The sequence below is a fragment of the Lagopus muta genome, chromosome 3, assembly GCF_023343835.1.
Source record: "Lagopus muta isolate bLagMut1 chromosome 3, bLagMut1 primary, whole genome shotgun sequence".
NCBI classification, from domain to species: domain Eukaryota; kingdom Metazoa; phylum Chordata; class Aves; order Galliformes; family Phasianidae; genus Lagopus; species Lagopus muta.
This window is the reverse complement of record NC_064435.1, coordinates 68118378-68136642: the sequence shown is the minus strand read 5'-3', so window position 1 is coordinate 68136642 and position 18265 is coordinate 68118378. Positions and strand designations below refer to the sequence as shown.

At 39.6% G+C, this 18265-nt stretch overlaps 1 protein-coding gene across 1 annotated transcript; it reads left to right on the top strand.

The window, feature by feature from the left end:
- The first annotated feature begins 462 nt into the window (after positions 1 to 462).
- C3H7orf57 (chromosome 3 C7orf57 homolog) lies at positions 463 to 11716 on the top strand. The gene is made up of 8 exons (XM_048939318.1): positions 463 to 576; positions 1543 to 1640; positions 2267 to 2464; positions 3245 to 3353; positions 3477 to 3636; positions 8339 to 8439; positions 9090 to 9226; positions 11039 to 11716. The coding sequence occupies exons 3-8, from the start codon at positions 2281 to 2283 to the stop codon at positions 11113 to 11115; spliced, it is 768 nt and encodes a 255-aa protein (XP_048795275.1). The 5' UTR covers positions 463 to 576; positions 1543 to 1640; positions 2267 to 2280; the 3' UTR covers positions 11116 to 11716.
- Positions 11717 to 18265: the final 6549 nt, after the last annotated feature.

The following is an 18265-nucleotide window of genomic DNA, read 5'->3' as shown; positions in this document are numbered from 1 at the left end:
TTACTTTCTCCCAACACTCCTTTTGTCCCAAAGATTGCTGTGGAACGCAAGGAAAACCAGGGAAGTCTCACACACAGATAAAGAAGACGAAGGGGAATGTCTTGATGCTGGCTGTCACACTGTGGGCTACTTCCACCTGGCATGTGGTTCCCATAAGGATTCCACCAAACTGTCGCACAGCTTTTCCACTGTTGTACGCTCACAACATGCCTCCCCATCTACAGGGTGCTTCCTCCGCCCTGCTGGCACTGCTGGGCCTGACGCACCCTAGGCTACGGCTAGCATTCCTGGCTGCCTGGTTGCACTGCTGACTGATGCTCAACGTGCTGTCCAACGAGATGCCAAGCCGCTTTCAGCGGAGCCGCTCTCCATCAGATTATATAGCAGCCTCGGGCTGCGGGGCGGGATTGGACCGTTGGTGCCCGCCTCTGCTGGGCGGTGCGCCGTTGGCTTTGGAGCAGCCGCGTTGCTAAGGGGACGGGAAGCGGCGGCGACAGCGGTTGCAGCGAGCTGACAGCTGAGATCCCGGCCCGAGCGTTTCTACCGCCCTGAGGCTCTCAGCACTATAAACCGGAGGTGAGTCCCAGAATTTAGCCTGTTCAATTGGGATGGTTTATCCGTGTTACAGAAGTTTTTGAATCTGTTGTTGGCATTTCTCCTCGGAAGTTTATTGCTTTGCAGTATGCCCTTCAATTCAAGCACTTAGAAGAAGGAGAGTCAGGTGAGCAGTAATACAGCAAATTAAAAAAGAATGAGGGCTCTGACAGAATTAGGTAGAGAAGATTCTGACAGACTGTCATCCGAAATCTGGGGAGAAAACTCTCTGACTCCAATGTGGTGCTAGAAAGTGGTGTTCCTTTTTTCCTCATGGTACTGGGCGACTTGAGCAGCAAGCGTGCTCTTTCAGAGCTCAGGTTCTATATTTAAACAGTTAAGACATATGCACGCAGTACATAGGTCTACATATTCATCCTTTTGTCCAAGGACTCATTAATATCTATGCTAATGTCCCTTTGGGCATGCTCAATAGAACCTGGGCTGGTCGAGTGCCTATCTACTTCTTCCCCATTTTCCATCATCAGCACCATCACTGAGGGCTATGGCTAACTTTGAATCACTTCTCCCCAGCTTGGAAAATTTTCCATTGCTTATTAGGCCATAACCACTTTTAAAACAACAAATGTGGAATCCAAGGAAGACGTTCTTGCAGCTACTGCGTGCAAAAGATGAAAGTATTCTATTATGGCTTCTTGTGAGGCAAAATCATTGAGGTGAAGGTTAAAAGTATTCTGTTATGTCCACAGTGCAAAATTACTGAGGAAAACAAGACTATGCACCCACTAAAATTGAAATGGAAAGTTTTAGAACTATAACTGACAGATTCCTTTTGCTAAACAAATATATTGGTTCTTAAACTAATGTACTATTGCTGAACAAACCAACCAATATCAAGACCAATTACTGTAGTGAAATAAAACACTGTAATGATTCTTCGCCCCTAATGCAAGGAAAATAATTTCTTACAGGCAATCTTTTTCCTAGGCACATGTCAGCATGATGATTATGTACTAGCACCTGAGGAAGATACCTGCCTTAAGACAGTGTGGTACACTTACATAACTCTATTTGGAGTCATCTCAGTAAGTCTCCTGTGTTTCTTAGCACAATTCCTTAGAGTGTCTTTTTCTTCCCTGTCTGCCATTGTTTTCCCCTCAAGGAGTTGTGCAGTTTCTTTTCTGTTTTTGTGTAATTGCTTATTTTTGTGCACAGGAAGCAGAGAAAAGAATATATTTGGAGATGGCTTGATTTTTATTTTATTTTTTAAAGGAGGGTGGAATGGAGGATCGGGTGGGGTTATTTTACAAACAGAGACCTAAAAATGGACAAGTCAGAAAGCTTTCTTTGCTATTGTTGATGGCTGAGAAGGAAGGGTAACAGAAGACTTAACTGCTTTCAGTTGTTGACTATGACTCTTGCTCTTGGTGCTCTAGACCTGGTCTGCTGCATGAAGATGTGCAGTCCCCCGTTTTAATGGGACAGCTTGAATGATGTTTCATATATTACATCAAGGCCTTCTCTTTTTGAATGTGGAACTCCTGAAATGTCCCATGCTTTGTCCCCTGGAATATAGAATCCTTGTCTTCTATCTTTGTGAAGAAGTGCAGCATTTCACTTAATTTCAAGTTGGCTAGATTTGTTAGTTTCTTGACAAAGGGTCACTAACAGTTGAATTTCACCATCAATATTTTCCTTTCTGTTGCTTCAGAATGATATTACCAGATGCCTGTGGAGCAGCCAGAGAAATTGACGAACTCAGAAATCCCACATCCTCCTACATCCCAGATTCCAGGTCTTGGTGATCTTGCAAAAGCTCACAATGGAGGGATGCTTGGGTGCCGTAGGAGGTGGATCAAAGATACTGATTCAGCTTACATAAGGCTAGCAAAGCAAGGAGGCCGACCTGGTGTGTTATCTTTTGTTTACTTGTTTTAGCAGTATTTTTTTAGGTTTTTACTTGAGTATGGTGGTAGAAAAAGCTTATAGTCCTATCGGAAGAGTCCTCCGGGTTTTTGGAATTAAACTATGGAAAAAACTTCTAATTGAAAATGTCACCTAAGAGGTCAGCTTGTCATGACGTCTGCTGCATTTAGCTACCTGTTGGCAAAATTTGTACTTTTGGGTTATTTCCAATCTGCTTGGATGATGCCAACTGTTTATCTTCATTTGAGATAGGTCTTTACAGTCTGTGCTAGGGTTATGTAAGTGATAGTCTGGTAAAAATGATCTTGTAACCAGAAAAGCCTCATCAGTAGATATCTGTGAAGTGCTTTTTTTTCTTTTTTCTTTTTTCTTTTTTTTTTTTCTAATGATGTCCAGTTTGTTACAGATCTATGTATATTTTGTTCCATGGGATGCTCCATGATTTTACTCTTTCCTTTAGTAAAAAAGGGAAGTTGAGATACTTAGACAAATGGCATGCATGAACATTTAGAGAAGAGTGACAAATGCAGGAATATGAATTAACAAACACCAGCAGAAACGTGTCAGAACATTTAGAATTAGATAAACTGGGTACCACTGAAACAGTGCTGCAAGGTTGTGTTTGCCTATTTAACCAAGGAAGACAGATGTTTAGTGAATAAAAAAATGTGTCTTTGTGGTAAAAAAGCAACTTGAGATGACAATATGTTTATAGTCAGAATGAAAGTCAGAGAAGTAGTGGCTTTTGTCTTTTCATCTTAAGACTTGTTGAAGCACTACGCTCCTGTTACAAGGAAGTCAACGCCAGTAGCATATGCTGCGCCTGACTGGTACTTGCACCACTCCAGTCCTCCAGCAACCAATGAGCCACGGTAGGTCTGCCAAGGTCCTGAATAACTTCTCATGTTCTCTCCTTGTCTGTGTTTCAGAATAATGTTGTCATAAAGTGATAGATTTCAATTGCTGCTACAAACGGTTGTTAAATCTGTCTGCAGGAACAGTATTTCCACTCTGCCTGATTATATGGTTCACAAAGAGTTTAATGATGACCATCATAGTAGTAATTATGAGACAAGAAGAGGGCCTTTTGATTTTGATACGAAAAGTGTTTGGCAACGAGATGCTGAGGACAAAGAAAACACAGAGAAAAAAAAGGTATGATGTGAATTGCTCTTTTTGCAGAGCTTGTGAAGATGCTTCTAACTGAACTTGTTAGTTCTTAGTGAAAAGAAGTTCCTGTCCACCATGGTTTCCATATTCCAGAAGAAATTTTTATGTTGCAGCTAGAGAATGACAATAAAACCACGTTGAAGTGCTACGGGTGTAACATATGAACCAGAAATGTGAATTTCACTTGCATTATATGGTGTGTATATTTAAGTGTGAATGAAAGGCAGGACTTAGTTTCTAATTTCATGTGTTTTGTTTCTCTGCACTTGATGAAGTTGAATGAAATTCTTGATCAGAGGTCTTGGGAGGAAGAAGGAAAAAGAAGGACGAAGAAGGAACAGAAAACTTATCTGAAAAAGCTCAAGTTAAGAAGTTCAAGTTAAGGAGAGAATCCTGAAAGAGTCCCCACTAGCTGCCTAGAAGTTTTATCCTATGCAAAATAAGTGTAGGGCAAAGTATGCTTAGAGCAGCTTTTCTGTGGGGTTTTGTGCTGGAAACCTATCTCCCATCCTCCATCTTTCACCCTCCCCCTCTTGGCCATTTAGATGTTTAAGTTTTTATAAAATGATCTGTAATTGTGGGTGCTTCAGTTACTGTAACCCTTTGGAATATATGGAAATACTTTTGATGTAGGTGAACACCAGTAACTCTTTTCTACTTGAATACAAGTGCAGACACTGGACATTTTACAAAAGTCTTTAACCTTTGCTGAGGCGAGTAATGAGTGCAGCTTCAGAATGATGTATGAACAAACTAATTTGCTGATGCCTTTTGGGAAAACCTATTTTCAGTCAGCCTCAGAGCAGTGAAAACAGGAACTCACACTGCCATGGAAGCCTTACAGAGGATCAAAACAGGAAAAAGATTAAGTGCTCCCTTAAGAACCCATTATCTTCAGTGCTCTAGGAGTCAAATTTTGTAACAGTGTGTAGTTCATGTCCATGTGGGGACTGGTAGAAGGTCTGTTTCTCTTAGTGGTGGGGTTTGAGAAAGACTTTGAGTCCCCGTTTGATTCATATTCATGAGCATGAGAATTCCAATACGTTTTCTTACGCAGTGAATAGATGTTACATATTCAGCTCAGATTCAAATCTGTATAGGCCATGATGTATATTTTATAGTACTGTTTCGGAAGCAGAAATTGAATTTTGTCTAGAGTACAAAATCCTGAACCTTACCCTTGAAGTTCTCAAGACGTGAGATTCTACAGCACTTGCCTTAGCTTTAGCTCTCCCTTCATACCACTGTCTCTGAAATAGTTGTCCTGTTTCACAGGACCTTTTCTGTACCCTCCTAAGAAGTGCAATCCTATACCTTTATACATCACATGATTCTTCCTTCAAACTTACATCTCCTATTTCCTTTTGTTTAGGAAAGGTTTCTCTGACTCAGTGTTAAGAGCACTTTCCTGAAAAATCTTCAAGTGAGACAGTGGAACTACTCCTATCAAATAGTCTTGATTTCTACTTTTCTGACTGTATATTTTCTATAATGAAAGGTTAGATTTTTCCAAAAACATCACAGACAGATTTCTAGGCAGTATTCAGTGTACATGTTTGACTAAGTGATGATATTGCAGTAAGAAACTACCTCAAGTAGTTAAGTGATATTGAGTGTCTATACAACATTTTTCAGTCCAGTCTAAGTCTAAGAAGAGAGACTTAGGATGCAATCATGGAGAAAAATCCCAGAGGGAGCCTGTAGGGGCAAGTGCAGAAGCATTTAAACCTCCAAGGGTACTTGCTCTACTCAGTTTGCAAAACACTGTTCCCAAACAGGCTCTTGCTCTGGAGATTTAAAGATTTATGTTATGTTCTTCTGAAGTGCTAGCATCTCTGCCAAATTGGAGAAGCATTATTTTGCTTTTGTACTATGTGAACTAATGTATGTGTGACCCAACAGAGAGGGCTGTGCATGGGTGGTAAATTAGTTGGAGAGGGCATCAAAGTTAGTGTCAAACAATTGTAACACAACACTAGTAAGATCAGTATCTTGTGTCTGAAGTCATAACTTTCAGGCATTTTGCAATCAATAAAGGATTTTTGGTATTTCTTAAGGGATACATTTTCTGTGGGTTGAAAGGAGTGATCCTTTTCCGTAGCTGTCCAAGTCATGCAAGCAAGTAACCGTGCTTCTGATATAAGTAGGCTGAAAGTCATTGAGCGATTCATGCTTTCAATACTGTTTTCATCTTTTTAACTACTCTCTTCTCTAAGTGTTTGGGAACTGCTGAGTCACAGTCTGAACCTCTGATTGATCACCTGAGGTGAGCCATGAGTCAGCCATGGGAGCACAGGTGAAGGCAATTTACCTATGCTGCTGGAAGGGGTGGAGCCTGGCTCCTCCTCTCCTAGATCCATTTAAGAGCTGGCTACCAGTGGGGAAGGATCTCTTCTGGAGATCTTCTCTGGTAGAGTTTTGTAAGTGAGCCTAGGATATGGGTAAGCTTTCTGTCTATTCTCTTTTTGTTATTGTAATCTGCTTTGCCTAGCTTTCTTGTTTATTACATAATTATAGCATCTTAATATTTATTGATTATTCACCTAAGCATCTGTTGTCATCTCTGTGTCTAGTTTGGTCCATGGCAAATTGCCTCATGTGCTGTTTCTGTAAAATGGAGCCAAGCCTATGGATCTTTATTGGATGCTGTCTTTGAGTTCTGTAGGCATACACAGGTGTATGTGCCTTATCTATTAGTAGAAACAAACAGTACTAATAGAGCTTTCTGTTGTGCTTTTTTGCTTATGACCTTTTTACTAGAGCTGAGCTGAAGGAGCCTCTAATTTCTGTAATAAACATTTCTTAGCCAAGCATTTAAGAAGCCTATCCCTGCAAAAAGTTGAAACCTATCTTATGGTTGATATGCAGCTGCAAAGGTTTGTTGAAGAATAAGGGGCTTTTAACTGTATCTAGGCTCACTTTGTGCAACTCCTGTTGACATTATTTTCTTCCAAGCAAAGGATAATGTGATCAAGTAATCCAGCTGTACATTTAGTATTTGGAATATAAAGCATTTCTGTTGTACTAAATCATAACCTTTAAATACAAATTTTGTGTTTACATTTCTGGTGTGTGCTGTCTAGGTCTTGTTTTTCCTCTGTACTTCTCTGCTGCTCCTAACAAAGGACAGGTCTGAAGAACTGCAGTATGATGTTTCTTTACATAATGTTAGCCTTGACAAAGAATATAAATACACTTTTGAATTTGACTGTTATTGGAATTCACTGTCTTGAGTGAAGATGCTCTTTATCTTTCTAAATTTCCACCTTTATACATTAATATGTTTGGGTGGGAATACATATGTATATATGTGCTGTATTAAAAGATATCTCAGGTCAGCATTTTGTCTCAAAGAAATTTAATCAAATGTAATGTGGGATTTTGTTCTTCATCACAGGAGCAAGGATTTCACTCAGGTACTATTAGCTTTCTGTGTTGGAAAGTAGTTGCTGTTGTTCACCTACCACTCAAGCATGCCAAAAAAGTATTGAGATGAGGGTATTTCATTATGTTTTTTCTCAGTGAAAACATTTACCTTTTTACAGTCCGATAGGACTGTAATTGCATCATGAGTTTCAAGTAGTATCACTTCAGTTTGTTCCCAATAAATCACAGTTAGTGTTTCTGGAACATGAAATTGGTAAATGTGTACATATAGCCTGTAAAGTTAATACTTCCAGATCTGAAATAATGCAGTTTAATGGTGAATAGAAAACAGCAGTAGGTTTTCTTGAGCAGTAGGACAGTGTTTTTGAAATGTAAAGCAGAGATGCAGTGCCACAGCAGGTAAGCACATATGGCTTTTAAATGCAGTTGTAGGCAGCTGATTATTTTCGTTTTTTAATCTCCATGTTGGACAACAGACCCTGGTCTTCATCCGTCACTACACCTTTGGCAAGTGTGCCAGTTCTTCAACTCTTTAAGTTTCAATGTAGTTGTCAGTTTGGCTGAAATCTAGTAGTTCATCCACTAATTCTTTGTCAGATTTTGGAATTTCTCTTCTAGTAAAACTCTGGCTTGAATAAAGTCTGTAGGAACTTCATCACTGGCTGAACATGTTGGTTTATATTTACCTTCTGCTTTAAAATAAGTGGAACTGTCTGTCCTAGGCTCCACTTGTTCCCAGAAAAGAATAAAATCCACACTCGCCAAACATTTGTAGCTGCTTTTTTAACTTCTTTTTAATGATGGCTTGTTTTTGGATCAGTTGTACTCAAACACTAATTTTTGACCTTTCCTAGCTAAAGCTACACATGGTCCTTAAAACATTTGTAGCGTGCTTATATCTGTTATGGCATTTTTTTCCTCATGTGTGCATTTGAGTTGTTTTGTAGTTGTACAGTCTTGAGGATTCCCCCTACACTCTTTATGCAATGAGGGAAGCTGTACAGTCTTTAAAAATGCTGATTTTTTTTCTTTCTTTCTCTTGAATCTCTGAATTTCTTAACCAGCTGTTAATTGAAAAATCCTAAGGAATTGTTGGGGAAATAGCATTAAATGCTTTTATTTGAGTGGGAAGTACATTGACCCTTTGGCAGCTGTTTTAAATGCTGTTAGGAAAAAAAACAGCTTTGTGTGCTGTTAGTACAGTTTTAAGATTGCTATGGCCTTTAATATAACTCTTGTGACATCTCTTGGTTACTTTTATAATGGCTCCTTTTGTTAAATTAAGATTTCTCTAACACAGGTAAAGCTCCCAGCTATAAATGCTAAATATCCAAGCAGAACAGCAAATGTTTGTATGAACAAGGAGTTCAGTGGGAAAAATAAGCTTTCCTTTCCACCAATGTAAGTAGTGTGCTTATGAAATTCATTCATCTCCTAATCCTGAAACCATTTGTGCATTAACATTACTCTGAACTTGCAGAGAGTGGGGGGGTTTGTGCATGGCCTTTGTGAACCCATACTGCTACTAAACTTGCTGACTAGGACTGAACTAGTTTGATAAACACCTAAAGCAACAGGAGTTTAACTTGTATGGTAAAGCTATTGAAAATGTCTTCGCTTTAGATAAAGTAGTGTAGTAAAATATCTTCATGTAGTGCTCTTTTATTGCATTCAAAGTGATCTGTTCTTTAGTTTTTTATACCAGTGAACAGATGCAAACTATAATGTATATTAATTCCATGAACATTGACTACAGGGATGCAGGTAGGACTACCATTTTTTTGAAATCATGTCAGCTAAACCCTAAGAGAAGGTCAGACACAGCAGAAATTCTTATAGCTGAGAATTTGCTCTATCAAAGTGTTATTGTGCTCTGTGTATCTTCTGTAGTTTCCAAGGAAATATGTTGGAGCATTACTTTTGGAGTAACCTACTGATATTTACCGTTAGTTACCTATCAGTTATGTAGGGCTATTCTGTGCAAAATAAATTTCCTTCCTGTTTTGGTTTACTTATACTGCTATTTTCTTTTAACACATTTTGACTTACAGGCCTGCTCAGAGAAAAGGTGAAGCAATAAACTTCAGCAAATTAATCAGCAATGGTTATGGAACAGACTGGCTTCTGCAATATAGTGGATGTGGAAAAAAGATTCAAAATACATCAGAAGATAGCAAGAAGTCCCAAGGTAAAATTACTGAAAGCTTGCTCTTCTAAAACGAGTTGGGATTTGAAGGCAACATCCATAGGTAGCCAGAATAATTGCAGTCTCTCCCTTTGAATAAGGTAAGACTTAGTGAGTCACCCAGCTTGACTTACGATAGTACCCTATGGCCAGCTTAGGAAACATGCCCTCCTGTTTGTTATCAGGAAAGGTGGGTGCTTTAATGTATTTTTTTACTCTGCTGTTGTAAAAGCATGTTCTGTTCCAATCCGAGGGCTTCCATTTGGCATATTTTTGTAAAATCCTGGAGAGACATCTATCTTCCTGCTTAACGTTAAGCAGACAGTAAAACAGTTGCTATTTGTTGTGAGTAGTGCTTGGCCCTACTTTTTTTCTGAAAACCTTGTTACAGTTTGTCATCAATACATCTGTTTATGAAATAGATCACTTTTTATAATTCATAAAAACAACTGTATCCACATGATTAAATAACTTGGCATTCCAATGGTTTTATTGGATTAAAAAATCATCTGGTGCTTATTTATTATCATGCACAATAGAAGTAGCTATGAAGTACTTCTCTTCCAAAACAGATGGAAATAAAGGCTAAAGGGTAAAATAGTCCTCCTTGAAAACCTGTTGCTTATGTTTGTGTATGAACTATGGATTCATGAATTTCTTAAACTTGATATGTCAGTGTGTGGAAGGCTTTAATGATCAGGGAGTTTAGTTTCTTTGACACTTGGAGCTCTCTGAATAAACTTTTGTATTCCATTCATATTAAAAATAATACATTTGCAGTAATTTTGCTTAATATGTAAATATATATAAAATTACATATATATATTGCACCTCAAATACTGTGTTCAGTTTGGGGCTTTTCACTGCAAGAATACACTGAGTTTCTGGAATGTGCTCAGAGAAGAGCAATGCAGCTGGTGAAGGGGCTGGAAAACAAGACAAGAAACAGAAGGAACAGAGGTTGCTTAGTATGGAGAAGAGGCTGAGGGGGACTCTTACTCTCTGCAACTACCTGAAAGAAAGCTGTAGTGAGGTGTGTGTTGGTCTCTTTTCTCAGGTGAGTGCTAGGACTCAAGGAAACAGCCTAAAGTTTGTGCCAGAGGAGCACTAATTTTTTTTCATGGGGAGGATGGTTAGAGACTGGCTGCCCAAATGGGTGGTGGAGTCACTGTCTCTGGAAGTACTTAAGAAAAGTGTAGTTGTGGTGCTTAGGGGCTTGGTTTAGTGCTGCACTTGGTAGTGTTACACAATCGTTGGACTTCATGATCTCAGAGGTCTTTTCCAAGCTAGATAATTCTATGATTCTATATTTCTTTGTGCTACTGTTTAGAAGAAAAGCTGCTACAAAACTAGGGGATGAAGTCAGATCTCAGTCTGGACCTGACATTGGGTATTTAACCTGAGAAGCTGCTTTTCGGTTTTGATGTTATTCTCTTCATGCCTTCAGGTGTGCACTGAAGGAAGTGCTTTTAATTTCTTCACACCTGAGTACTTTTATCTGCTTATTCAAAGTAATCAATAGCATGAGCATGTTGCAGTTCACATTTAAGGTGAAGTTTTTTCTGTTGTCTGTTTCATAGTATACATCCAAGACGCATCAGACAGGAGAGATAAAACACTGTATACAGAAATCTGTAACTTGTGTTGTGTTATAGTTCTGCATCATACTGCAGACTTTGCATGTAGCTTGTCTATATTCTTGGGTTAAAGTACAGAAATCTATGTGTATTTTGATGTGTGAAAGTGAATGTTAGCTGACCTTTTTATTCTTAAGGTTGAAGTTATCAAAAGTACTTTAATCTGTTTTTATTGCAGATTCAGAGCCATCACAGTCTGAATCAGCACCTACAAGTGATGAATTGAAGCCACAGTTTCAGGAGTGTAAACAGTAATTAGAAAGGCTATTGGGGAAAGTAAGGTATTATATAGCTTATGATAAAGTCCACTATTTACATCTTTGCTTGATTACTTCTATCTTACTAGCTTACATTTATAGTTGAACTCATTTCTGATTGTAGTTCAGCTGAATTATAACACTGATTAACATCATTGTGTTCAATTACAGCAAACTTTAAAGAAAAGCTGCCAGTACATATACCTGGATTTTTTTTATTTATATAAAAACTGAAGTTCTCTTCTATACCAGACTTGTTGGCATTTCCTATTGAAGACTAATATTGAAGGAGATGCATCAGTAGGCTAAAAGTGGCATGGGCTAAGTTACACATTTATACATTCAGCCTTTTAAGTTAAAAATAAATATTTATCCTGATTTCTGAATGCAACAAATACATTATATGCTAGATACTTTTCTTTACTCAAAGCAATAAAACAATTTGTACTTTGAAAAACAATGTATCCAAATTATTTAAGGCTTCTGAAATATGTATATGGACATGTTAACACCTGTTCTTTTGTGTGCTTGAACTAGAACATAACCTCAAATTCTATGAAAAATTAAATGCTTTATAATAAAAACTGTTAAGAAGCTGATCCAGTTTCAGTAAGATTTTTTTGCTTATGCTATGAAAAGTAAAGTTTTTCATAAATGAAATTGTACTTTTATGTTTGAGTGCACTCATCACATTGTACACCTCTGAATCTGAGAGGTGAATATTTTAAAATGTTTTACTGAAATTACATTTATTTGAACAGTGCATAGAATAGATCAGTTTGGTTGGGAGGAAAGCATGCTACTGAAAGCATTGTTTAAATTCCTTGAGTGCTAACAGGCGTGGCACATCAACCCTTGGGAAGCTTGTTTGTGTTTGACCACCTTCTCAGTAAAGATGTTTTTCCTCATGTTCAGTTGGAACCCCTCTGGCACAACTTTGTGCTGTTTTGTGCCTCCTTCCATTGGTGACCAGTGAGGGCAGACCAACACTTCCTTTTCCACTTCTCCTACTCATGAAGTTGTAAAAACCAGTGAGGTTGTCTCTCAGCCTTCTTTTCTCCAGACAAACCCAATGTCCTCATGCACTCCTCATGGGATGTGGCTTTCAGCCTTTTCACGAGTGTTGCACTGCTCTGCATGCTTCCAAGGACCTTAACATTCTTTTTACACTGTGGAGCCCAGAGGTGCACACAGTACTCAAGGTGAAGCCACACCAATACTTAAGAAAGGAAAAAAACATGTGAAAATGGCTTAACACACAGTTACTTGGCTGGTTGGCAAAATTTTCCAAATGTAAAAAGAAAAAGTTTAAGTAACATGAAGCTTCATCTGAGATGGGGAAATAAAATAAATGCAATTTTAAGTTAGTTTTAACTTAAAAAAAAAAAAAAAATTGTGAAGTGGATTGTGTGCAGATATGTTGAAACCTTTAATTTTAGTCTTGTAGCAGTTTTTAATGTAATTTTCTAGGCTGCAGTACCAGGGGATGTCAGAGCTGGAGCTTATTGTGTTGAAACCTTACCAGTAGGAAAACTCTCTTGTCATTATAGAAGGGCACTAAGGAATAAGCCTGTGTGAAGAAACCAGATGCATAACAGGCAAATTGTTAATACCCTTGGGATTTCAGTTATATATATTTTCTCACAAAAGACAATTGCCAATAGTTGCTTAATACTCTGGGAAAAATAAGCACCATTTCATTATTTTTCTTCAGAATTGAGTCATATGAATATACTTAATCAAGCAATTCAGTTGTGTTCACTTAATGCAGCTGTTGGTTACTACTTTTATTTTTATCACCTATAAAAATGTATTATGAAGTTGGGCTTCTTGTTCCCACCAATGATAAACTGCAACATTAAAAAGAATACAGCTTGAGAAATGTAGCATAACTTAACTTTGTGAACTGTCAGCAATATTACTGCTTTTCAGTCATACTTTGATATTCCAGTTCTAGGAGAAACTTTTTTTACAGATACTGCTTTCAGTTAGTAGAAATGCTATACTGCTTAAAAATGTAAAAGAAAGGAGAAATGGGAAGATGATTGAACTCTTTCGTTAAACTGCTTAACAGTGAGGCAGCAAAATCTTTTCTAACTCTCATCAGTTGAGTAAGAAATTTTATTTCTTAAAAAAAAAAAATATTGAATTCGTTTCAATTTTATTTCTTTAGAAAGCTTTCTGTAAGGTGGTTAGTACAAATTCACTTCAATTTGGAGACCGTAATGTCATGGAGAAATAAGAGCATGGGTATTTAAAGGTATTGACAAATTCGTAGATCTCCTGATCATGTGAACTTAAAAATACTTGCTGAATCAAAGCCTGCAAAATCAGTTCCATAAAATAAGAATTCCTGTGAGAGTGTTCATAACTCCGGTACTGCTGACTTGAAGATTCCAACCATCCTTTTCTTTGGTATGGTCTCCTTTTCTTGTTAGGTCTGTACAAAGTTCCCTAAAATAATTTTATTGCCTTGCGTAGTTTGATGTATAATCCCTCTTCACTAATCTTGAATGAATTTCCTCTGTATTGGAGTTCTTGTCCAAAATTGTCTGTATTTGGTGTCTATTAGGGTGGTGAGGCGCTGGCACAGCTGCCCATAGAAGCTGTGGTGCCCTATCCGTGGAAGTGCTCCAGGCCAGGTTGGATGGGGCCCTGGGCAGCTGAGCTGGTGGCTGGCAGCCCTGCCCAGGGCACAGGGTTGGGGCTGGGTGATCTTCAAGGAGCCACTCTGTGGTTCTGTGATTTTTAAATTTTTTTTTAAAGAACTTGTTAGAGGCAGAACAGCCAAGATCCTAACTTGGTAACTCAGCACTGTTTAAGTGCTTTACTGTAGTTGTGTTCTTAGTAGTTTGTATTTTGGTGGTTTTTCTTTTAAAAGTGTAAGCCATATCTTATTTTAATGATCTCTTCTTATCTTGCATCCCATTAGGTATTGCCCAGAGAACATTCCTCAAATTCTCAGAAGTTTCCTTAGTGTGCTGTTAATGTATACACAGCTTTCCTTAGTCAGGCCAAGGAGGAGTTTGCTATGCACAGTCAGCCAACTGAATCTTCACAGATCAGTTTGAATACTGTGAGTTAAAATATTAACAACTTGAAGTGCTGTTGGAGACTAAGATTTCTTCTTATAAAAGCAGGTGGCAAGCCCTGGAATTTGTTTGCACATTCAGAGTAACGGAAAGCTGCAGCAACAACAAGATTCACACGTTCTTCAATAAGCATCAAATAAAAGTAGTGTAACAAATCAGGAAGTTCCAGATGAATTCACAGGTGGAGAAGTTTTCTCAAGTTCACCTTATTTCACTAATCATGTTATTTTGTTTGCTTTACAGTCAATACAATCACACAATGGCTAAGTTTTCAAAGTCAGCAGCAGTTGCATTTAATAGCAATGGAAGTTATTAGTTTTGGAAGGGCTTTCAGAGAGCTGCTGATGTCAAAAGCTGGGCACTCACTCACAAAAATCTAGCATTGCTTGTTTTAAATGCTGGAACACTTACTTAGCTGTATTGTGCTTCATCTTTGAGCTGAATATCTTTAAGTGACATAATTTCATTTTTTTCATGCTGATTGCTTTGCAAGACCTAAAATAAAACAGAAGTGCAATTTCATTTTATGAATTACATCCAAGTGTATTGAATATGTGAATACTTATAATTCCAGATTAAGGTTTAAAAATAATTTGGCAGTTTAGATACATGAAGAATAACTTTCCTTTTACGTGCAGCCACTTAACTGTAGGAACATCTAAAGGCTGTTCTCATTGTAAAGTGACTGAATATATGCATCATTTTATTTCTTCCATCTTTTTAGACTAGTTTAAATATAAACCCATTTATTTTGTACTGCAATGAAAAAAATGAAAAATTGAATGCGTTCATTCATTTCTTAAGCATCTGTAGTGTCACTGATTTCAGCATATCTGTTTCTTGAAAACTTGTGTCTGCATTGAACGTGCAGATTTCAGTTGAAAAAGATGTAGAATTAATCCTGTAGAATTAAGCCTGTCATAAGTGTTAAAGGCAGAGGCACAGCCAGTATTATCTCTGTTCCTCTGTTTACTGTTAACATAGTTTTTAGAAGCTCTTTTTGCTGTCCAGAACTGTACTGACCAGCTTCAACTCTTATGTAGCTTAGTCTGGGCTGCACAGATTTTTCTCCTTACAATGGCAGATGGCATCTCCATAGTCTTCTGACCTTGCTGTCAGCAGTCATACACTTTCTTATTCTACTTAAGTTCTAGAAGAACCCTATTCTTCCAGGCTAGCCTTCTGTCCTGTATACTTGTCTTCCAACCCTTTGGAATTGCCTGTTCCTGTGCTCTCAAGAGGTTGTAATTAAAAAGTGAGAAGCACTGATGGGCCCCAATGCCTTCAAAAGCTGTTTCCCAGGGGACCTCATTAACTAGTTCCCTGAGCAACCTGAAATCTGCTTTCCTTGTATCCAGAGCTGAAGTCTTGGTGGCAGTTTTTGTCCTATCTCCAAAGATTTAAAAATCAGCTGCTTCATGATCACTATAACTAAGGCTTTCTACAATTGCTGCTCCATCCGTGAGACCCTTTCTCTTTACAAGTAACAAACCTCTATAGGTTACTCCGAAAGTAATTCCTCCTGTTTATTTCTGTGGAAAATATAACAGATAGAAAGAGCACTATTTTATAGAGCAAATTCTCAGCTACAAAGCACAGTCTCCACCATTAACTATGCATTTTCATCAGTGGTGATCAAGAGCATGCATGCTGCTGTTGTAAAATTCTGCACCAGTGGAAGTGACCTGCTGTTGCCACTGCTGAAATGCACCTCCTACCACTTCATTGTAATCACATCCACTGCTTGTTCTCCATAAACATTCAGCAAGTGTCAGTGAATGTCAGTGGGTGCTATTTTTTCTGCATGGAGGAATTTGATGACACACCTATGCTCCATATGCACTTCCTTGTCAGACACCATTCTATCAGACTGCCTCTCTGTTGCCATCTGTCACGCAGCAATAAAATATAATATTGGCAGGAAAGTTCAACCTCTACTGCCATACCATCAATATGTGCCTCTTACATCACAGGGCGACACCTTAAATGGGAAGCATTACTTTCAGAGCAGTCTCTCATAAGAACAAGGGTGGTTTGGTCTAGAAATCTTGCATGGTTCCTTAAAGAATAATTCATCAGTGTTGTCATCCTTGCTGGACGGTCCATAGTAGACTCACCCGGTGACATCTGCTTTATTTGCTTGTCCCTTAATCCTTAACCAGCGGCTCTCAACTGTGTCATCACCAACTACGAGCTCTGTAACCAGCTCCTCCCTCACACAGCACCAGCCCCTGCCTTGCCTGTCCCTGCTGAAGGCCAAGAATGACACACAAGTCATCCATCATGACATGGTACTCTTCCCACCAGGTTTCACTTGTGCCAATGATGTTGTTGGGACTGAGCCAAGGCTTCTACCTCCTCTTGCTTGTTCCTCATGCTATGTGCATTCATGTAGAAACATTTCAAATTTGTTGTACCCAGCACCTTGTGGAGCAGACTGAAGGATCTCACTGTCACACTCTTGAAGTTTGGCATGTCATCCTGTAGCTTATCACTGCCGAGTCTAGTTTTATCCTTTTGCCTCTTCAAATCTAGTTTAAAGCCCCAGTAACTTCTGTGCAAGAATCCTTTCCCCCTTCTGAGAAAGGTACATCCAGTCAGGTCCCTGCAGACCTGGTGTTGCATAGACTATCCTGTGAAGAAAAAACCTCAAATTCTGTTGGTTACACCAGCATTGAAGCCACACATGTATCAGCTGGGTCTGCCTGTTCAGTATTGTTCTCTTCTACTGAAAGGGTAAAGGAAAATACTACCCACCCCCCATTGCTTTAGACATTTGCCCCATGGCCCCAAACTCCCTTTGGGTTGCCCTGGGACTTCTTGCTACCTCATTTGCTGACATGGAAAACTAATTATAGTCAGAAGGCTGTACTAGGCTAGTGAGTTTTCTAGTGATATCTCTTACCTGGGCCCCAGGGAGGCAGCAAACTTCCCTATGGGTTTGGTCTGGTCAGCATATCAAGCCTTCTATTCTCCTTGGAAGGGAGGCGCCCATGACAACAACCCTTCTTTTCTTCGTGACAGAGGTGGCTCTGTTTTAGGGGACAGGCTGACTTGCCCTGGGTGACTCCTTCAGCCTGGATGGACCTTCATCTACACCACTGTTTGCCTGTCCATCAAATTCCTGAGCCTCATATCTGTTGTATAAGGGCATCTCAGAGGGTTGGGTAGGCAGGGAGGGGATTCACCTGCTGCCCTGAGCAGAAATCTATCTTTACCTTCTGTCTTCTACCTGCTTTTGTCTCCCCCTGTATCTCAAGTTCCCTCCTTCTACCTGGTGATAAGAGGCCAGGGAGTCCCTTGTTTCCTGCATCATGGCTGGACGCATCACTGCCACATCTTAGAGCTGGTGCTCTTCACAGTATTTTTATCACTGTCATAGTAGGACTGAGTGCACCTTCGGCAGGTTTGCTGATGACACCAAGCTGAGCGGTGCAGCTGACACAACAGAAGAAAGGGATGCTACCTAAAGGTACCTGGACATGCTTGAAATGTGGGCCCACATGAACATAATGCAGTTCAACAAGACCAAGTGCAAGGTGTTGCACTCGGGTTGAGGCAATCCCAGATATGAGTACAGGCTGGGAGAAGAATCTAATTGGGAGCAGACCTGTGGAAATGAACTTGGGGGTTCTGGTGAATGAAAAGCTGGGCATGAGCCCACAGTGTGCACCTGCAGTCTGGAAGGCCAACTGGGCTGTGCCAAAAGGGGGTGGGAGGGGGAAGGGGTGCAGCTGGGAGAGGGAGGGGATTGTCCCCACTGTGCTCTGCCCTTGTGAGGTTCCATCTCGAGTATTGCATCCAGGTCTGGGGCCTCAGAACAAGAAATGGAACAGAGTGTGAGTCCAGAGGAGGGCCATAAGGATGGTCAGAGAGCTGGAGCATCTCTCTTATGAAGAAAGGCTGAGGGAGCTGTGCTGAACCCGCAGCCTCGAGGCAGAGAGTCGAAGCTACCGGACACCTCGGCCACCGCCGCACACCTCTCAGCCGGCCCCGAACCCCGCTAAGCCGGCACGCAGGGAGTTAACCGCGCCCGGTGCCGCGCTCCTTCGGGGC